The sequence below is a fragment of the Marmota marmota genome, unplaced genomic scaffold (genome assembly GCF_001458135.2).
Source record: "Marmota marmota marmota unplaced genomic scaffold, marMar, whole genome shotgun sequence".
NCBI classification, from domain to species: Eukaryota; Metazoa; Chordata; class Mammalia; order Rodentia; family Sciuridae; genus Marmota; species Marmota marmota.
This window is the reverse complement of record NW_026000164.1, coordinates 13735490-13758867: the sequence shown is the minus strand read 5'-3', so window position 1 is coordinate 13758867 and position 23378 is coordinate 13735490. Positions and strand designations below refer to the sequence as shown.

General features: G+C 37.9%; 1 protein-coding gene across 13 annotated transcripts in view; it reads right to left on the bottom strand.

Moving 5' to 3' along the window:
* The window catches only part of Dgki (diacylglycerol kinase iota), a 340467-nt gene that overhangs the window by 33772 nt on the left and 283317 nt on the right, over window positions 1–23378 (bottom strand). For all 13 annotated transcript variants that reach the window (XM_048786882.1, XM_048786881.1, XM_048786888.1 and 10 more), the window contains one exon: window positions 15362–15387. In XM_048786882.1, coding sequence (XP_048642839.1) covers window positions 15362–15387 — 26 coding nt within the window. The remainder of the gene's footprint in view (window positions 1–15361; window positions 15388–23378) is intronic.

The window sequence follows — 23378 nt, the reverse complement described above, 5'->3', positions numbered from 1 at the left end:
TCATATCGTCATTACCAGGATTAATCCATTCCTAGGATTAATCCAGTTGCACCAAGAGGTCATTAAATACTACATTCAAACAGCGCCTGTGCCAAATCCATTTTAGACTGTAACACCATAGATGGGAGACATAAATAGATTTTGTTTCTAATGACAGAGTTAATCCTCAAATTCAATTAGTTCCTACTAATTGCATGCATGAATGTATATGGGCTGTTTCCATCTGCTGCAGAATCTTTTGGAAGCTCCTATTAGCATGGAAAAGGTTTTCTGTTTGTAGAAAAAAACAAACAACCCCCATCTAGTGTTCCCTCCTGGCAGAAAACCTCCACCTTTCTGCCAGAGGATCAGGATGTGCTCCCTGCAGAAGCAGTTGGTTCCACATCTTTTATTCACCACTGGAATGGGCTATAAACAGTGCGGGGACCAGATGTCTCTAGGAAGCATTCCATTTGTTTATTTGTTGTTGCAACATTGTTAGTTAGTTGTTTCACACGTCTAAGTTCCATTTCTGCAATTAAGCCACAAGCATGCGGACCAAGTTTTGTGTTGTTGTTGTTGTTGTTGTTGTTTAATTTCTTTCTCTTTGTTTTACCCATTCTACACCTTTCTCTAAAAACGCTGTGGTACAGGAAATTAATCATATGCTTAATAAGTACATGGTTGAGTCTCTTGCCCTGATAATGCATCTGATTATCATTTTAATAGGCCTTGAATTTGGGATTGAGTAAGAGATTCTAGGAAATAGAAGGAAGTCCACTTTACTGGCCCTGTTATACCTGACAGTCAAGTTTGGAGTTCCAAATATTTTCAGATCTCTTTGGGATGTGAATGATGTCTATTAGATATGGCAAAATATCATTGCAAAACTGGAAGTATTTACGAGTCAAATCAAACCTCTATGTTAAGTAATGACGTGTTACCTCCTGGAATACCAGTAGTAAGGGTTAGATGTGGACTAAAGCAAAGTTCATTCATTAGTTAATTTGCTTGGTCATTGGGTAAGCCACGTTCTTAGGTAAACGAGCCAATGGCATGCACCCTTTTCCACCATCATGGTAAGTTCCCTTCAGTCAACTGAGAAAAATATGAACCAACAATCAAAGGGTGACCAGCTGAGGTTCTTGAAAATATCTTCTTGCCAACACCTACAACTCAATTTAATGTTTTCTCTAGTGATAAATTAAAACCAACATCTTTTGATCTAGTGGGTCAACATTTTTTTTTTATGTAGTACCACCATCTGAAGCAAGATCCAACTGTTCCCTTAACACTAGAAAAACAAAATCATTTCTAGCATCAATATTACAGAATCCCATTAACTACTTTTGTTCAGTAAATATTAATCTTGCACAAACAGGGAGGACTTTTCATATTTGTTGAGGGTTTTAATCTGATTATACTTTTCTAAGTCCATGAACCCAATGCAATTACAGGGCACAATAACACTCTTTGCCCTCCTTAACATTTGAAAGAAGTAATACATATTAAACTGCTGTGCATATTGCAAACCGATTTAGAAGTGTAAGAGATTAAAAAAGGAATTCTAGTATTCTCTGAAGGGCCTTCATCCCCAGAATGTTGAGATAATTTAATTTAGATTGATTAACTCGGTTTATTTTTGCTTTCCAGGCATTTGAATGATAAAGCTCTAATCTTGAGAGAGTAAGAGAAATGGAAGCGCTAGTAAATAAGGCCCTCCTTAGCCTCACAGATGAGAGCAAGGTGCCACGTGGAAGAGGAGGCACTGCTGGCCTGCAGGTGGTACCTACTCCCTCAGAGAAGCTAAGAGAGGGCATCAGGGCTTTGGCTTCCTGCAACATCAGGCTGACATTTCTCCTGTGACCAGTCTCCTTGAATTCATCTTATGTACTTTAGCAGTGTCCTTTGGGATCCTAAAAGGAACTCAGGTTGAAAAGGGGGGCACATATCTTATTCAGCCATAACTGCAACAGGATCTGATGTGGCCTGAAGTAATAGGTGTTAGTTGTTTGAACCAAACTTTAAGGCTGCACAAGAAATGATGTTTAAGGTCAGGATCTAAGTACAGAGGCATATGTTCTAGATCTCAGGAGGATTATAGGTTTATGGGTCATCCAGTCATTGGGCTGTACATAAGTACCTTATCACTGCCTAGCAGAAACTGGCCACTCTATAAGATGAAAGCCTTTTTAACCAAGAAGAAGAATAGAGTTAACCAGAACACCCTTCACTGGAACAAAAGCAAAGTCCAGGAGGAGTTAAGATCCAAAGGTCACTTTCACGGATCCATGCCAGCAAAACACACATATAGGAAAAATGTGCAATTTTTGAAAAGATGGAATTTCTAGAGCATATTTGTCACTTATTACTGTAAAGGTAGACAAAATCATTTGCTTGTATCTAAGTTATAATAAAGCACTAACTCTGAACTTTCTCCATTTAGGTATATGATATACGTTAACTGCAAGAACAGAAAAATAATTTTATTTTAGAGAAGTGAAAAGTCTTAACTTTTGTTATATCATGCTAAGTTGACCAAGCAATATCATGGGTTAGAAACAAGAATGATAATGTAAATTGTTAGCTCTGAACATGGTCTAAAGATAAAATGCCAAACAGAATAGGCTTCAGTGTATCAGCAACTCTTCAATGATACCTCTGAAAGTCCAGATAATACTGTCTGGGGGCTGCAAAGAGAAACAAAGGCCAAGTCCTCATCGGAACTCATACTCCCTTAAGGAAGAAAAAAGTAGCTAGAAAGTTAACACCCTACATGGCCAAATGTAGTCTCTGACTGCTAAAGAAATAAGGAATAATGTGGAGTATGATTTCCTGGGGCAGCTGTAAGAAGTTATCCAAAAAGGGAAGATGTGTGCTGGCAGAAAAGCTAGGAGTAGTGTTTTCTGTAGGGAAGAGCAGCCCGCAGGGAGACCGGGAGGGAGAACACGCAGCTTCACTTGACAAAGTGGGATGCCCAGAACAGAAAGAGGGAGAAACGTGTCAGGAACATAGTGACCAAGAGACTAGGTGGAGCACCTTCCAGACCTGGGGAGCGTTGTTAGACCAGAGACCTTCTCTGCACTCCATAATATCAAGGAAAAGCATTCAGAGACTTCATTTTCAGAATATATCCTTGGCCAAGATTAACACCCTGTTCCTCAAAGATAAGGGGGTTTAAACAATGAGCAGTGAGATTGTTGCCAAATTCAAATGATTGAAGAACAGTGTCACAGGGCAGGCCATGTTTTCCAAGAATGAGAAGAAGCCCACAGGGTTAGTTAAGGAGGGTATGACGCCTGGTCTGGTCATCGTGGTCAGAGAAGAAAGCAAACAGCTCAGAGGGACAGAAATGGTTTAAATGACTCTTGTGTAGTCCTATAAAACACCACCCTGGTTTTTTGTTTGTTTGTTAGTTTTCCCCAATGGCTGAAACAATTCCCTTCACTTGCTAGGGTGACAAAGAACAGAAATGTCACCAGATGAGGAAAAGTGAGCAGATTCTGGCAGATTACAAATTTCCTTTTCAATAAGCGATGGGGCTTTGCTTTGTCAGGAGAAAAGCTGGAAGCCACCTAATCGCAATGGATTTTGTAAACTTATTAATGAAAACTACCAGTATGGCAGCCACCTGTGGCACTAATATACTGAACAGGTTGATCTTCTTTCTTTTCAGAAAGAGGGTCTGTTATGGTGTAGCTGTGGAGCATTCTCCCAAAGCTCATGTTCCCCACTGCAGAAAGGTAGGGCTTTTAGGAAATGATTAGATTATTAGGACTATGACATTATCAGTGGATAATTATCACTTAATTAATTATAATCTGTTTGATGAATTAATAATTTGAATGAACTACTGGGTGGAAACTGTAGGCAGGTGGGGCATGGCTAGAGGAAGCAGGTCATTGGGATGTGGCCTTGGGAATTATATCTGTCTCTGGCCTCTTCCTGTCTCTCTTTGCTTCCCAGGTACCATGAGCTGGGCAGTTTTCCTCTGCCGTAATGTTCTGCTTTACCTTATACCCAGAACAAGGGAGCCAGCCAACCCTGTACGGAGACCTCTGAAACTGTGAGCCCAAAATGAACTTTAAGTCCTCTAAGTTGTTCTTGCCAGATATTTTGGTCACAGTGACGGAAAGAACAGGGCCCATGGTGAATTAAGGCAATGGCAGTGCCATCTGTCATCACAAGAACCCATATTCAGAAATCCATACATATGCCCCTTAGACAACAACACATAGATGTCCCCAAAGTACTTCCTCAAAATTTTAGGTGACACTTTTGGTTTGGCTTTTTCTCGTGTGTTACATTGGTATGAATTCTTTACCAATTCAGAGGCTTAAGAGTCCACAGAGCTAATGAGGCCTTTGGGGACAGACTGCTCAATGGGGAAACCAAGGATAACAGCAAATGCTTTGCCCAGGATTCCCCAGGCTGTGGAGAGCAGAGTCAGAGCAGGGGTCTGGTACCTCCCTCGCCAGATCCCTGGGTCAGTCCTGTTAGCCACACACAAGTGACCTGAAAAAAAAAATGTATAATCCTGACAAACCTAGAAAACAACAGGCTTTACTAGTCTAAAGAGTTGCTGCAAATAAAACATCTGAGCTTTACTTAAGGAAAAAGATATTCCATTTGGCTATTTGACATTGATGGTTTCTCTGGCTCTTTCTCGCACTTTCTGTCCCTTTCTTTTGGTGATGTTTGCAAGCAACCCGCGTGTTCTGCACAGAACTAGGGGCTTTATCTTTCTTTTCTAATGTAATCCTCACAATAAACCTACTAGATATATATTACTATTATCAGTTCCAGCTCAAGGAGGCAGAAATTAAGGATTAATGACTCTAAGCAAGGGGTTCAAGGCCTCACAGTTAATAAGAAAGAAGGCCAGGATGGAGACCCAGAACGTGAAAGATTTACCTGAGAGCCTATCTCTGGCAGAGCTCTATACTGCCTCCCTTATCTGGCTGTAGGAACCATCAAACAGCACGTGCCATGCATGTATCACGGTGTCACTACGTAGTGACACTAGGTCCTCCTTTTCTGATTCTTCCTTGTTCATCCCAGAGGGATGCAGTTTTATTTGTGTCCATAACCCATAAACTTCTGGCTCTGACAAGGAAGGTGTAGAAAATCAAGTTATCCTTCTGGGGAAAGGAAAGGCCTTGAAAATGACCTGCCTCTGAGTATTATGTACAGTTGTGCTGGCTGGGAAAGGAATATTGCATGAAGCTATGAGCACACCCTAAAATTTAGGGGACCCAAAATGGACCCAGAAAATCCTTGTTGACATAAGAAGCTGGAAAAATGAAGAAGCTGATATCATTATTTTGTAGGAGGGCTGGACTGATGAATGCTTTCCCAGCACTCTCGGGACAATCTGGGCCTAAGTAGCTATAACAGGCAGCTTGGGCAAACAAAACATCATCAGAAAAAATGCTACCAAAGTGCTGGAACGCACAGGTGAAGGCAGCACATCTGTAACTGACCCTGTAGGGACCAAATGAAAAAGCAATGACGCATTCTAATTCTCTGCAGCTAGTAATCATGGTAAGACCCTCATTCAGGGAAACCAGCCAGTTCCTTGCAGGAGGAAGCCATCAAAGTAGAGGAAAATAAGCTTTAGAAAGATAACATTGGGGAAAAAGTTTAGATAGAATAATAGGATTTTTAGTCAAGTGAAAAATAGACAAATAGAGTACTAATTATTCTCATATGAGAATCACAGGAGAATAATGTCAGTATGCCAATCCAGCCCCTTGATTATATTGGTTGTTGATATAACTCAGATTCTACATCAGAGAGTAGAAATCTTAAATAAATGCAGTAACATTTAAAAAGTAACCACAATTCAATTCTTCCTTTCTGTTATTATATGAGTAGGCAGAGACCAAGTGTCAGGGATTCCTCATTTCCTTTGTAGATGCTGTATTGATTTCTCTGTGGGAATGAGATCTCGGAGAGCTTTGTTGCCAGACACTTCCTCTTTTGATGCCCTCTCATCCTTCCTTTTAACCTCAAATCAGAAGGTCAGCTTTCCTCCTTCGAAATTGCATCCCTTTCTTTCATATGTTATTTTTTTTAAAAAAATTTCAATGTTTTCACTTAAATATCATGAGTCCAACAGCAATCCAAAGCCATGTTGCAGGTAAATCTTAGTGAAGAGAATTCCCCTCCCACAAGCACAGACTGTGAAAGATGATTAGACCATTATCACCATGAAGCATTCCAAAAAACCCAAAAGGATCAAAAGAATTGTATGGTTAGAAGCAATGGTTAAGATTTAGCACAGTGGAATGAGAGAGGGTACAGGGTCAGCCCATACATAAAATAACACGACCAGGTTTGGAGAAACCCAGGGGGTTTGCTTTGGTTTTGTTTGCTTCTTTTGTTCTTTAATCAGCAGTGGATAATCTGTTTTCTTAGGATTTGTGAAAGAAGACTAACCAAGGGAAAACCTGCAGTCATTTTTATTCTTTTCCTTTCCCCCAGCGAGACGACCATAAAAGGCCATCCTTTCATCACATTAATGGCAAAATCTCTTTGGCGATGGACCAGGATTGACCTATCTTCTACAACAGGGAACAATATTAATGAGGCTTCAATGAGATTCAAAGATGTGTACTGAACGTTTCTGTTTGCCAACACCACACACTGCAGCAAATTGAACAGTAAGACTTCTATAGAAAGAACCAATTGTGTGCCAGCACACAGCATAGAATAAGGCAATGTCTCTATTCATTGGGTTTATAATCAAATAAGAAGGGCAACACCATCCAGGAGGGGAAAAAAAATTGGAATGCACTCAAAAAAACAGTAAGTGAATAAGGAGGGAGAAATTGTGGGCATTTCAGCTGTCAGGAAAATTTATCGTTGTTTGTCCTTAGACTCCATGGAGGTGGTTCCAAGACACAGAAATTGATGAGCACTGAGGAGGGACCTGAATGAAGGACATTGAAGGTGGTCTACCAGAGGAATAGGAGGAGGTGATATAAACCTATTGCTGAGTGAATACAAGGGACACAGAATCTGGACAGGGTCTGCAAGCAGGGAAGCAGATCTAATTCACTAACGCAACATGAACTAAACCAGGGGGAGCGTTACAAAGTTCAAATCTAATTAGAAAGCCAATGGGGGATTCCATAGTAAGAAGCTGGATATGAGGCAAAGAAAGAATGTACTAGCAAGTTTGCATTAGATGACCCAAAGTCACCCCAAAACAGTGCACTACAATGGCCAACATGGTAGGCTCTTCCTACTAAGGCAATTAAAGGCATGCAGATGTTTTCCTCTACATCACCAGCCAAGTTTACTCATCCCGTTTTAACTAATAAATAGATTATAGAAGAAGAATAAACATCTAACTTTCTCTGCCTACTCTACTCTTCTGGTCATAATAATGGTCTCCCTGGTGGTGATATTGCCTTAGGGAAATAGCTACGTTTCAATAACTCCACCTTTTAAAGAAGGAGGGCTATTGGAAGGAAATGGGATATCTGCTCCCTTGATTTTGAGGCATAGGGGTAGAAAAAGTGGATTAGAAATATATATTTGTATTTTTCTTCAGTATCAAGGGTACTGCCCATTTACACAGAAAAAAAATCTTCATCTTTAATGATCAATTCCTATCCAATGAAACTTCACATAATTATGAGGTCTCCAGTTAACAAATAAAATCCTGGTTACATGAGCTCAAAAGTGAGGCAATGCTATTGAGAAACATGCAGAGGAATGGTGAATAAGATCTGAATTCATATCACCTAAGCTTTTGTTCTATTCCATACCAACTGTGCCTGTGACTATAGACAAGTCACATAAAAATTTGTGCCTTAGTTTCCTCATCTATAAAATAGGAATAATTGTAGCCCATAAAAGGTATTCTAAAAATAGATAGCTCAAATGTACACAATGTCTTCCAGAGTTCAGAAAAAGAAGACGCCTTTCCTAATTTATTTTATAAAGCTAATAAAATCATATATGTAACTATATAATGAAAAGGAAAATTAAAAACCCAGTTACAGTCATGAACATAAATGTAAATGTCTAAATAAAATATTAGCAAACCAGATTGGGCACTGTATAAAGGATATAAATATAATGACTAATTAGAGTTCACCTCATAAATATGATATTGGTTCTCATTAGAGAATCAATTAATTAAATGTACCATATTTACAGATGAAAGTCCAAAGACATATTACCACCTCAAAAGATAAAGGTAAATAGATTCGCTATGTCAAGAGCTTTGTAATGTTTTGAACAACTAATAATAATAAAAATAATAAAAAAAATAGATTCGATAAATTCAACATCTGTCAAATTTAACAAATTTGAATGAAAGGAAATAACCTTTGTAGTGGTTTAGATATGAGGTGTCCACCAAAAGATTATATGTGAGACAATGCAAGGATTTTCAGAGATGAAATGATTAGATAATGAAGTGGAACCTAAGCAGTGGATTTATATATTGACATGAGGAGACAGGTCACTGGGGGCATGCCCTTGGGATTTATATTTTGTCCCTGATGAATAGAACTCTCTCTCTCTCTCTGCTTCCTGGCTTCCATGGGCTGAGCTATATTCCTCCACCACACTCTTCCACCATGATGTTCAGCCTCACCTCAGGCCCAGAGAAATGAAGTCAGCTGAATGTGAACTGAACTTCTGAAACCATTGGTCAAAATAAACGTTTCCTCCTCTAGGTTGTTCTCATTCAGTCTTCTGGACGAAAAGCTGAGAAAAACACCCTTAAAATGATTATCTACAAAACAACTACCAACACCTACATACATCATGACCACTCTGTGATGAACTTCCAATTTAACAATGAATCATGGATGGCATTCATTTGGGGATCAGGAACAATTCAATTATACTAAGTGCACTTCTACTCAGTACTGCATGAAGGGTCTAACCAGGGCAGAAAAGACCAGAAAATGGAATGCAACCCAAAACAAAATTCTCAGTATGTGTGGATGAAATTGCCCATGGATAATTCTCTTCTCACACACACAAAAAAATCCCTTCAGATAATAATTATGAATTCAAAGATTAGGAGGAATTTTCATACAGAAACAAGATTGTAAAAGTCAACTGCATTGCAGTATGCCAGTAAAGATCACTTAGAAAATATAATTTTAAAATACAACATATAAAATGTCACTAAAAATTCAATGAACCTAGGGATATATTTAACAAAAGATGACCAAACTATTCAGGAAGGAAAGTATAAAATGCTATTCATAGACATTTTGAAGGCAAATTAAATACAGAGAGATACAGTTGGGAATGAAAAGACTCATTATCATAAAAAGTATCAGTATTCTTTATACTGATTTATAGACTGGTTCCATTTCCATGAAAAAAAAATTAACACCGAACTTGATAAGCTGATCCTAAAATTTATATGAAACAAACAAAAAAAGCCCAAGTATAATCAAGACACTCCTGAAGAACAAATTTCAGGGTATATTCTCTGTCAGATATTATGATTTATATCAAAGTTAGAGCAATTAAAACAATGTGGTTTTGGTACAAGAATAGACATAGGATCAATAAAACAGAAAGAAGGACTTAAAAACCCATATATGCAGGAAGATAGAGCAGGTTTGCACATCAGCAAAGGAAATGGATGATAATGAGATAGATGCTTCTGTAGAGGAAAAAAAAATTAAAATAAAATTGGACTGTTATTTCTCATCAAACTGCAAAATCATTTCTAAGTTCTTATATAAGAAAGGCAGCTATAATAATTTTAGAAGATAATATAGGGTAAATATTTATAATTCTATCATAAAAAATTCTTTAAAAACATACCAAAGACATAAACCACAGAAAACACATTAATAATTTTATTACATGCAAATGAAAAAAAATGTTCATCAGATGAAACAAAGAAGAACTTGACTAAGACAAGCTACACTGGAGAAAATTCACAACACATGTAGTCAAGAATAAAAATTAATCTGAAATACATAAAAAATGTTTAAGGAATCATTATGAAAAAGACAACTCAGAAGGGGATGATGGGTAAAAGACATAAAGAAGCATTTCATAGTAAACATAAATGGCCTATAAGTATACCAAAAGATGTTGACCCAATGAGCAAATATTGAATACAAATTAAAATAAAAGGGGGGTACCATTCACACTCCCAGGAGACTGGTAAACATTTTTTTAATTGGTTAATATAGAATGTAAACTAGGTTGTGAATCACGGGCAAGCCTTATCCACTGTATTTGAGAATATATATTAGAATAATCACTTTGGGAAACAGTTGGCCATTACCTCATAAGTTAAATATGTATATCTGCTACCTAACTAAGCCAACCCATATATAAATGCTAGAGGAATTCTCTCACACAGGGACACCTGCAGGAGTTAGAAGAATATCCACAGTGGTTTGATTTGCAATAGCAAAACATACAAACAAATAAAAACTCCTATAGTCTATATCAACATTCATGGGCAGTAGATTACATGTATAAACTGCTATATATATTCATACAGTAGAATATTATATCACATGTAAAACTAGTGAAATGAATATGATACTTATCAGGGTTGAATCACCAAACCTTATTTTAAAGAAAAGAAACAAATCACCTGATTCAACTTGTAAAAGATCAGAATAGGCAAAAGTATATACATATACACAAGTATTTGGAATAAATATTTGTGTATACAATCATATACGGATTCACATGTGGGTATGCATATACGTATATGCACATATACATATACACATAAACATTATATATACACACACATATATGCATCTATGTGGTAAAATGATAAAAGGAAACAAGGACACCACTAACAAGAAGACAGAAGAGTAATTACTTCTGAGGAGGTGAGAAGAGAACATGGTCAGAAAGGCAGAGAGCATGAGGCTCCCAGGTGATGGAAAAGTTTTCCTTCTTGGTAAGTGAATGGGTCACAGGAGTTCCTTTTGATTATTATTTAAACTGAGCAGAGAAATTTTAAACATTTTTATGAATATTATTTATTTTAATAAATATATGTATCAGAGAAAACTAAGTTGACAAGGGCTGTTCCTGAAGCCTCCAAGAGCTCTGGGCTCTTGTGTTCCACTGACTGCAAGGGGCAGTCGCCCCGAGTCCAATCATGGACTCATCCGTGCACACTCGACACAATTTTATCTCCAGACACCCAGTGCCACCATGCTTGTCTCCTATGTTACTGCCTCGACAAAAAAAAAAGAGCTAGCATAGAATTTTACAGTCGCAATTGCCAACAGGTGTAGGAGGCAGGACAGGACAGTGACACCGGCCTCCGAGTTCCAACGGGAATCAAGCAGCTTTTTGGCACTTTCTTTCAAAGGAGTCCATTAATGCTTTAGAGTTCGTCAGGGAACAGACATTAGTTGGAAGATGACCTTCCCTCAGATTGCTGGCACAGGCAGAGGCTGCCTGTAAAACAAGCAGGCCAAGATGACCAAGCAGAGCACAGGAGCTGGGAGCTGGGGAGCCGCCTGGGCACAGGAGGTGGCTCCAGAAGCAATTTGAATGATGAAGTGATAGGCACTAAGTGCAGAGGAAACTCAGAGGATGGGGCAATCAATCACTGCCGAGCTTATCTCCTGACAAGGAGCGGAGCTCAGCTTCCAGATGTAACATTAAAATGTAATGTTCCCACTGGGACCCCGTGTGGCAGGTTTCCCTGACGCTCCGGTTTCACTCAGTTCACTAATTATGAGAAAATGTGACATCGGTATTTACTTTTTCTACAGGGATAAATCTTTCCCAGTAAAAGGGAGAAGTTGTTATTTCTTGTTCTGTTTTGTTTTGTCATTAAAAAGAAATTACTTACACAGCAGTAAATAAACTCTTGTTAGAGGGAAGGAAGATCTTTTTTTTTTTTTCTTTTCTAGATGATTCTATCAAGCCACTTTAATGCTGACAATCATTTCTTTTATTTCCCAGAGACAGGGTGGATAAAAGAGCCAGAGTTGGGTGTTACAACTAGGTTTAAAAATTAATTCTACCACTTACCAGCTAGGTGACCTTAAGCAAGTTATTTAAGCTGTCTGAGCCTGTTTTCCTAGCTGTAAAAACTGGAGATGATGCATCTATTTTAGAGTTTTATTTGTCCAAGAGGAAATAACACAGTTGAAGCATTTTGGCACAGTGCTTTCAAATGAGTGCTCAATAAATTTGAGTCTTTATTCTCAATGATCTTGATATTCTATTATATAAACACACATAGTTTGTATGTCATTTATGCCTGATATTGCCAATGCTATATGACTGTGCATCCAATCATGAAATGAGTCTTTATTTTGGCTCTACAAGTCAAATTATGTATACAATGTTTTACTGTCCCTCACTCTAAGGTAAAAAGTGTACCCAGTGAAGAGTTAAAGTTGACGATAAAATTTAAGGGAAAGTTCTCCCCCTAACTACTTCCTGCTTCTTTTAACTTTTCAAATGCCATATGCAATGATAAACAAGCATGTCAGTAAAACTATGCTTCCTCTGACTGCCTGGATGCGAACAAGTAACACCACCATGGATGATGTGCTTGTAACAAATTAGAAGGAGATTTCTCAGATGATTTCCCATTTGAACTTACAATAATGGACGAGATACACAGACTAGATGGAATTAGCCCCATTTTACAGAATGTTTTCCTTTAAACAAACCTAAGAACAAGAGATGGTGGATGGCAAAGCCACTGTATTCCAGCTCTCTATAAAGGGTATTTGAACAAATGACAAATACCAGGATTATTGAGCTTCTCAAAACTGGATTTCCCCAAGAATGAATTTTCTTTCAGTAATAGTCAAAGGGATCAGTTGTTTCAGGGGAAGGCAGGATCATTGGTGGAAAGTGAACAAAATGGAAAAATCAAGGGGCATAGGGTTTTATATTCCAATTTCACAATCCATTTGCCTGCCTCAAATTTATCACCCATAAATTTGAGAAATTTGATTCACCCTCCTTACAAGTGTATTGCAATGTCATTGCTGTGTACATGCTATGTAGGATTAATAGCATGACATTCAAGAGGTTTTATGCTAGTCATACTGAATATAAACTTCTGAAAATGTGCAAACATAGAAAACATATGTTGAGTATGAGACAGAAAATCCTTGTAATAAGAAGATAAAGACTGGAGATATAGCTCAGTGATAGAGGCATGAGGCCATGTGTTCAGTCCCCAGCACCACACACACATTAAAAAAAGATACTGACCTTTTTTCAAGGAGAAAAAAAGAGAGAGAGAAAGTGATAAACAATGAGATAAAATTAGATAAATCAGTATTGCACGTTTGAACTATTTTTTAGAAGCTGCAAAAGCAAATTATGGAGGCATGGGCATCTACTACATTTTTTGTAGTCATAAAAATATAACTGACTTCTAATTTGGATAACATTTCTTCAACTAATTACATACAACTGTTGTTAAGATAATCAATTCTGATGTGCTCTTAATACTGTGAGAGTCTTTCTGGTAGCTATCACCTCAAAGGACTCTCACATATGTTCAGTGATATGTAATAACCTTGAAGGAAGTTCTAGCAAATGACAGAACTGTAATTCTAAATTCTCTTCCCCTTCTTTTTTTTTTCTTCAATCTGGAACAAGGTATAAGTTCTTATAGATAGGAAGGCAAAAGTAACTAAAGGGCATTAGAAGGAAACCTAGTTCAAATTAAAAACTAAATACAAGTTTCTAGTTTATTTCTTGGACATGGAAGCCCAAGGACCTACAAATATCCAATCATAAACCTAGTCATACTAGCAACAATCAACAAAATAGCTTTTAATGATGGGTTACCATTAGGTGGTTGATTACCTAATTCTGATTTAATGGACCTGAACATAATTTTCTCTATGACTCTTCATAGAACATGATACAAACTTCATTCCAATATTGGGACATGATGTGGCAGCTGGAGAGACTGCCTAAGGCTCCCTCCCATTTCCTTAATTCATTCATTTAATAGATTTTGAGTGTTTTATATTCACTAGAAACTACATCAAAGAACTCACAGTAAGATGGGAACCAGCTAAATAAAGAATCAAATTTGTATGTTAAGCCTTAGCATGGAATAAATATTTGGCACAATGGTGAGTAGATCAAAAAGCTCTCAGAGGAAAAGGTAAGCTCAGCAGAAACTGTCCATATGGCAAAGGGAGAAGTCGTTTCCTGCAGAAAGAACAGCAGGGGATAAAAGCAGAAGATATCAAAAATATGGTGAGTTTCAGAATTTAGATGTGGCTCCATATGGCTGGAGTATAAATCATGCATTGGAGAAGAGAAGAAGATGGTAAATGAAACAATCTAAAGTAGAAGAAAATGAAGATTCCATCATTTGGGCTTACTAGTCCACATTAAAATACAGTATTGGAGTGTTCATCACGGATATTGGTCTGCTAGAAAAATGTCACCTCCCAGGTAATAGATTTTGACCATGAGCAGTTGGTGTTGTACAAAGTGATCCAGAGGAAGGAGATATCCAGGTATGGATACAAGGTATGAGACAATCTCCAAAGTCTGGGAAAGACACAGGATCCATGAACTAAAATCTCACATGGATATTTGTAAATGACATAGCATAATTGACTCACTATGTAGCCACTTAAGGACTTTTTTTTTTTTTTTTTTTGTAGTGGGGATTGAACTCAGGAGCACATGACCACTGAGCCACGTTCCCAGCCCCATTTTGTGTTTTATTTAGAGACAGGGTCTCACTGAGTTGCTTAGTACCTCACCATTGCTGAGGCTGGCTTTGAACTCTGGATTCTACTGTCCCAGCCTCCCCAGCCTCTGGGATTATAGGCCTGCACTTCCTAGCAAGGAAGTTTTTGAGTGACTGAAAAAAACGACTCTAGAGGTTAAAGGAGACACAATTAGACATTTTATCCTTTGAGTGAACCAGGTGTCTCTTAAAATGTAAACTCAACTCAACTGGGTAACAACTCACATTTACTAACTGGCTTCATCTCAGACTTAGAACATTCTGCAAATGCATGGAGTGGAATATGGTCCCAATGTCCAATCTGGAGGGGTTTGGGAAATATCTATTATAACTCCCATTTGAAAGATGGAAATCTGATTCAGAGATTTTGTGACCAGAGTCACAGAAAATTTCTGGCAGATGAGAACAAATCAGGCAGAATACATTGTTTCCTGATATTAGTCAACCAACATGGTTGTAGCAGATTCCAAAACAATACAAAATATCAACTTCAACTAGCATGATAACTTTTGAAATGTGTTTGACATTCATACTAAAAAAAAAATACAAGGCCAACATTTAGAGATACTTTCTTAAACAATTCTTCACTCTGACAGTGAAACTCCTAAGCCAGAGCTCAAATTTTAATACTGAGTTAATATAAATAAGATGGATTCTTACCATGATCTTCAGAAGAGACTGGTGACCTAAAAGGAGAAAATGTGCACAATAAATATTTTGCATATAATAATGATTAACAATCATCACAAATGACTTCATAGAAATTATACTCCCCAAATCCAGTTAATTAGAAAGTATCAATAGAGTGCAAAGTTTAATTAAAGTACTAGTTGCATAATATATTGCAAATTAATAACCCCTAAATCTTACCTGGATTGGTTGGACAGCAGGGGTTACTAAAATGTCAGTCTATGCATGATGTCACTGGGCTTCAACAAACTTAAGACAGTCTGAGCTTATGACAGATAAAAGCAAAATAGAAATATGGTGTTGGGTGAAGTTCTGTGATATCACCTAGTGCTCAGAGCCAAGCCTCCAGAGAAAATGCTAGGAATGTAAGGGGCATTAGGTTATGTGTATGTGTGTGTCTACTCAGTCAAAAATGAGACAGAAGTAAAATAAATGACATGTGCCTTTACCATTATTATTTTTTCCACTCTTTCTGGAATTTTATGTTTGAGTGAGCTTGAGATAAGACTCTCTGTATGCTGGCTTTATTCCTCTAAGAATATGAGAAATGGTTGAGGCAAGAAGTCAACCACTAGAGTCTAACCAACTTTCATAAACCAATTACTTTTATGTACCATCTGTGGGTTCATCTCAAATTATGATAGTTAAATATCAAATGAAGCATTGTGTCAACCATAAAAGTCTTTCCCCCCTCTGTTGTCTCCTAATTGAAGCATTTTGGGCAACAGAGTCAGTTTTGTAGATTAACTCACCTCTTTCTCCAAAGATTACAGTTTTAACTGCCAACTTTTTTCTTTTTAGGGAAAATTAGTGACATGTAGCCCTATATTCAGAGTTGTTGGGATTTTGAAGGGAAACCCAAGAAACTATACACTTCCCTCATTCATGAGGAGTTCTCTTCTCTGAGTGAATTCATACTATACTTTATAACAGGAAGTTGACCAAAGATAGATTCAGGCAATTAAATCCTTCTATTACTATTTATTTATATTTAGGACATAATGATACATATTGGGGCAAGAATGATTCAGCATATAGTGACACAGCCACATCAATATTTACAGTTGCACAATTCACAATAGCTGAGCTAAAGAGTCAACACAGGTGCCCATCCACAGATGACTGGATAAAGAAATTGTGGTAACTAGGTATGGTAGCAATCCCAGTGGTTTGGGAGGCTGAGGCAGGAGGATCATAAAGCTAGCCACAGCAACTTATGAGGCCCTAGGTAACTTAGTGAGACCCTGTCTTCAAAATAAAAAAATTTAAAAAGGGCTGGCAATGTGGCTTAGTTATTAAGTAACCCTGGGTTCAATAAATAAATAAATAAATATCTAAAAGAAAGAAATTATGATATATACACACAATGTAATATTACTCAGCCATGAAGAAGAATGACTTTATGTTATTTTTTGGTAAATGGATGGATCTGGAGATTATTATGCTAAGTGAACTAAGCCAATTCCAAAACACAAAGGGCAAATATTTTCTTTGAAATGTGGAAGCTGACCCAGGATAAATTGGGGAAGGGATAGATATTCAGTGGATTAGATAAAGGGTAATGAAGGGAAGGGATGGGGAATAAGAATAGGAAAGACATTGGAAAAAATCTGACATAACTTTCCTGTCTACATATATGAATATACCACAGTGAATCCCACCATCATGTACATCCACAAGACTGGGGCTGTAATTAGAATAAGATATACTTCATGCTTGTACAATCATATCAAAATGGACTCTACTGCCAGGTATAACTAAAAAGAACCAATTAAAAAAACAATTTTAAAAAAGAATGATTCAGCAGAATGATTTGGACTGTTGATTCTGCTCTACTAATTAATAAATTACTTTCTATTATGGGAGTAAACAGTTAAGTATAAAGATATGGTAGTAGTAGAAAGAAAAACTTTGAACCTCCACTAGTAACAAAATGTCAAAAATTTCAACCTGATGCGTCTCTCCAAGCAGACTTTTCCATGTGAAAATTACAGAGGATCCCAAGGTTTGGTGGAAAGGAAATTGGCGTTTGGGACATGGATGTGGGAGTAGTGAGCAGGAGCTTGTCACAATCTCTAAGCGTGGCTGTCTGAGAAACAGCACACTACACTTTCCCTCTCTGCAGAGGTGGCTTACCAGCCCCCACTGGGATTTTCCCGTTTGGTAGTGTCACACACTGGTCTTCTCACTAGGTTGCAATCCTCATGCAAACTGGAACTATATCTTATTTAGAATAAGTATGTCCTGGACTTCAGAAATGTTGAATTGATTTAATTTTGTTACCATCGTGCTTATATTCAGACTCAGGAACATTCTGGATCTGGTCAAAAAATCATGATGTTACTTTCAAATGACCTTCAAGACAACTTGGCCTGATTTTTGAGTTCAGCTGCGAGAAAACAGACCTTGGCAAAGAGCCTGAAGCTCCAGGTTGCTTATAATGTGGGTACTTTTAGAGTGAAAGGATGCAAAACACCCAACAACAGAGACACCCCTAAACTGTTTTAATGCTAAGAAAAACAGAGGGGTGGGAGGTATGGAATGGAAGGAGACATAGGTTTGGCAAGCAAATCCAGAGAAATATATTTGAAACAAAATGAGCCAATTGCTTAAACTGCATTAAGAAATAAAAAGAAGTTTTAAGTGCATAAAAAGGAGTTAGTAAGAGGGAAATATGTTTACTTCCAGTAAAGATTAGAAATAAGCAAAAATATGTCTTGGATATTTCCAATTAATTTTTCACAAAGCTACAGGAACAAACAAAAATCCATGGACAACTGAGAGTCTTGGGTACAGAGCTCATGAAGCAGGGCCTTTGCTGACCTTCTGTAAAAGCAAAGCACTAATATTATACTTGAAAAATTCCAGATGGCTCCATTAAAGTCCCAAGGGGATGCATTCCACAGTATATGCAAGCAGTGGGGAAGAACTATCGATTTCAGAGTGTTTTGCAAGGATTAGTCATGTTGAGTTTCTGTGCTGAATGTCTCCCACATGCCTGGATTTGTGGAATTTTAAGACATATGGAGTACCTCAATCCTCACTCAGTATTTCACCTTTCACTGCAACAAGTCACTAAATTATACCACTGAGACATGCACATCATCCATTATTGCTAGAAATGGGCATAAAAAGTTTTACAGAACTTAACTCAAGAGAAAAGAAATATTCTGAAATCAGCAATAGAAGTGGTTATTTTTAAAACTGCGGTTGAACCTCAGGAACATATCATCTTCCTCAAGCTGACAACTGAGACATGCAGGAAAGCCCAGTGCTTATTCTTCCCACCATACCTGAAAGACATGTTTTGCTCTGTCCCAGACGTGGTTCACTTTTTCTCCATGTGATACATAACTTAGACACAGCATCTGACCTCACAACGTAAACCCTTACTAACATTCCCAGCGACAACATGACTTACCATTATCTTCACTACTTTCTTGTTCACGAGTCTGCTATTATAATCTCATAATGTTTATGCTTTTGATGTTTTATTTATTAACTTTGGAATTTTTGTACATTTTTATTTCATTCAAATTCAGCAAAGCAAAACAGAAAACAAAGCAAAAATTTTAGCCTCACATTTAAAATTCTTTCTATTTTATTAAGCCTAAATAATTATTATTCATCTTTGAATCTTTCAATTCATGTTGATTCAATTTATTACTGGAGAACTCTTTATGTACATCTTTATGCTAAGTGACGGAGATATGAAGAACAATTTCAAAGAACTCGTAATCTAGTGAAGAAGAAAATACATAAGTACATGATTATGGTATAGTGAAAAATGTAATTATCAAACTGTATATGAAATAAAGAGGTAGCACAGAGCAGAGAGAAAGAGCAATTCTGTTCTAAAAGAGCGAAAGAAGAATTTAAAAAGCAAGAACCATCTAAACTGGGCTTTGGGGAATAAATAAGAGCTTGTTAGATAAGAAAGGATTCCAGACAGAAGCAAAAGACATATAAGAAGGAGAACAGATATGAAATTTCATAGTGTGTTATCAGATGTACAAGTAACTCAGTATTGCTAAAATGTAAAGGATTTGATAACAGCTAGGACTAGGTAAGTAAGAGGCAGGGGCCATTTCATATCAGGCTCCTGGGGCCATTTTGAGGTGCCCGCCATTTACCTTCTAAGCCAAACAGTGTAAGCAACACTTTCTGGTTTGTATTTCTGAATGAGCAGGCTGTGGAGAGTAGTCCATAAAAGAGCAAGAAGACAAATTAAAAGGCAGAAGACAAATTAAAGACCATCATAGCAAAACATCCAAGATAATGAGGCACAATAAAAATCTGTTCTTCAATTCCCTTTGAAACATACAAAAAAAAAAAAATAGGGAGGAAAAAGACCAGTAAAAGAAACACCACATTTGACTAAACTAGATGTTTATAAACGTAGCCCATCATATGTTAAGAAGAGCTATCAAGTATAGAAAATGGCACCAAGTTTCAGGGGAACAAAGAGTTTCAATCTCAGTTGAAGAGACACATGCTAATCACGAATCACAAAACCTATGGTAGAAAGCCCTCCACCGTGAGCCAGGATGTCCTGCTGGTCAGAAGCTGGACCACACCCTTAAAGAGACTACAGATGACTGACCTGAAGTCAAAATTTCAGCAACGTGCTAATCCTAATCATTCACTGCAAGCCAGAAGTTCCAGAAAGAACTCACCCAATGCAAATTTTATGAATAATCCAAAAAGAACTATTGTGATATCTTGACAAAAATACCACAAGAAGAAAACCAAGTGTAGGCAGAACACACTCAAAAGATGTCAGTATGGAGCAGGTAAAAAGGTAAGAACTGCCAATAAATGTCCATGAAACCTAGAAATGGAAAAATGGGGATACAGGGTGAGGTGGTAAACACCTCTAATCCCAGAGACTTGGGAAGCTGAAGCAGAAGGATCACAAGTTCAAGGCCAGCCTGGGCAACTCAGTGAGACCCTGCATCAAAATAACAAAACAGAACAACAACAGCAAAATAAAACTGAAAAAGAGATGGGGTTGTAGCTCAGTGGTAGAAGGTTTCCTTGGTGTGTGCAAACCCTGGATTCCATTCCTAAATCCTTAGGGGGCAGGGGAAAGAAGGAAAAAGAGAAGGAAAGGAGGAAGGATCAGTGAAAGAATAGAACTTCTGTGAAACAAACTTAAAGAAGAAATGCAATGATTGAGAAACAATTATAAAACTATAGGAACTAAAGAGCACACAGGGTTTCCCAGTGTTTGAAACTAGAAGTTACAATTATCTGTTTGGTTGAAGTCATTATGCTTTTTTATACTCTGAATTACTGTTTTTATAAGTCTTAATTAGAAGATTCTCAGGTCAAAGTTCCCCTCCCAAAGTTAACCCTGCTTTTTAGAATATTGTACCTTTCTCTTTTTTTAAAGATGACATTTCTCAACCTAGGGTGTATACAGAAATTTGAAAAAAGGGAAGTACTATTTTAGGTAAAGGATTATGTAATTTTTATATTGAAACTAGCAAAACCATATTATGAGTTAAAAAATAAAAATTGTTTGAATTCTTAAGGCAATTAACTTTTAAAAAGCTGTGTTTGAAGCAATCAGTTTTAGGCAGTATCTCCAGGTGCCTAAGCAAGGAGTGATTCTTTTCTCTAAAATACCGGGGTTTCCATGGGAAAGTATGAATATCGAAAATTAACTAAATGCAGTTATGACATCTCAGAGTGAGTGGTTTTATTCAATTAACATGTGTGGATATCAAGATTCTGTGGGAATGAGACTTGAAGAACACACTGGCTAGGAATTTCTGCACAGGACATTGCTCCATCGAGCCTTAGCCACCACTAAGAAGCAAGAAGCTCAAAGATAGTTTTTCAGATTGCCTTCTACCCACAAATTTTCCTTCAAATCCTCTTATCTTTCAAGTAGATCCATTACAAGGCATAAGGACACTGAAAAAAAAAATGTACCGCTTTCTGCCAGTGAAGTAGTAATACATAAGTGCAAGAGTGCTATATTTATGAAGGTGAGTCTTTAAAAAGTACTGAACTTCTTTAAAAAGTACTGATGTTCCATGGTTTTTCATCAATACACTTGAAAATGAAATAACAAGCTTTGTGACTGTTTCAGCCTTTACAGACTTTTATAATGCTTTGCCACAGGTTTGGGATACATGCATTTTCTTGGTAAGTACCATGAAATGATCTATATTTGTAAATTGGTTCCTAACATGATATCCTTTCTATTTGAATAATACTATCCTAATCCTACTTTTATTTTAAAAAGCATCTATGCAGAATTTTGCTTTTCTCATTTTGAATCTTTAATTCAATAGCACACTTGGCTCTCTTACTTAGATTTACTTCAGAATGCCTACATCATGGAGATAGAGAGGATGTCAATAATTATCCAACTTAGAGTGTGTCCTAATGACACAGGAATGTTAGGGACCTGTGCATGTGTGTCAATTGTCTTTTGGAGAGAATCATCCACAAACATCTCACCAGTATTCCCCAACACACATACCTCTACTTATCACTTTTAAACCATCACCAGGTGGGGAGTCCAGCCAAGGGATGGAACTACCACATACAGGTAGGTTTGGAATAAACATGCAACACAAGAGAAAGGGCAGAGTCTGAGACACGAGAGCACAAATTCATATTCCGAAAGTCCACAGCAGCGGAATATTTCTCTAAGACTAGATAGGGTAGGGAAGTGTGGGACAGTCACACTAACTCACAGAACTACCTGGAAGAGCCAAGCCCCTCCATTCCTGGTTATCATAACAGAAAACAAAGGTGGGCTGCCAGGTGAGCCGGGGCTGTGCTTCCTGGACACAGTTCCTGGCACCTGCGAGTCAGTAAACCCTCCTTCTGTTGTGAAGTCCTCGATGGGAATGCAGCAGAGCATCACGCCCACACACTGGAGGCAACTCCACCCAAGGGTTTGGCCAGTTTTCCTCTCAGATGCCTGCTTGTCTCTTTACTTCCAGCTTTCAGAATGACCACAACAGCAGACATACCACCATCTGCACGTACGGGGTGATCCTGCATTCTATTTGGGAAGAGAAGGAGGGCCCCTGGTATCTGACCTTCATCAACCCTCAATGTCTTCCCTCTTCTTTTGATCATTTTTTCATTTTCCCCTTTTCTGATCACAGCCCTGTGAATTCCCTGGACTCTTGTCATCTGTGCTTCTTCTTTGGTGGAATCCAGTCTTCTCTTGGCAAACAGCTACCCATCACGTGCCAACACTCTGGTTCCCAAGGAGAACGGCAGGACCATTCAGACCTGGTCACTTTGCTCCTTGATGAGACATTATCCTGGTTCACTGTGAAACCCCTGAGAAGTCCCAATTGACCCAGTTGGTTGATCCTTCAAGGCCCATCTTGAGTTGATAGTATTGCTGTGGACACATCATCTTTGCTTTTCCCTCTACTTGACCTTGAAGGAAGGTGATGCTATGCAAATTCAGGTGGTGTCTTAAAACTTCCAAGGGATGAGAATCTTCATTTAAATGAAGTAAGCCCAGGGGTGATTTAATGTGCTCCCATACCATGGCTGTAGACTATCATCTCTAAGTAATCGCCTTCCTCCCCAGTGCTTCTTTCAAGGGAATACACTGCCTGTCCCTAGAGAACTGGTACACAAGGCCTATGATATCATTTGGGGGACTTGAGGGAGAAATAGATCATGGATCTAAGTGACGTCCTTGCCATTATCACTCTGGCCCCAAAGCATCTCTAAAACTCGGTAAAACAGAACCAGAAATCCCTCAGCACTGAGAATCTCCATCAACTATATAATCCTCTCTTTGTTTGCTTTTCCTCCCCCTAGTTATGAATATTTACCTTAAGTCAATAAACAAAGCAAGTACAGTAAAAGAGAACAGGCGAGGAGGAGAGTGGAAGAGATGAAAGTTACAGCAAGCACACAGAGAGGCATTGAAAGAGAGAGAAACCCACTGTCTATTCAAGCACTCACAAACCCATTCAGGGAATGTGGCACAGCCTCA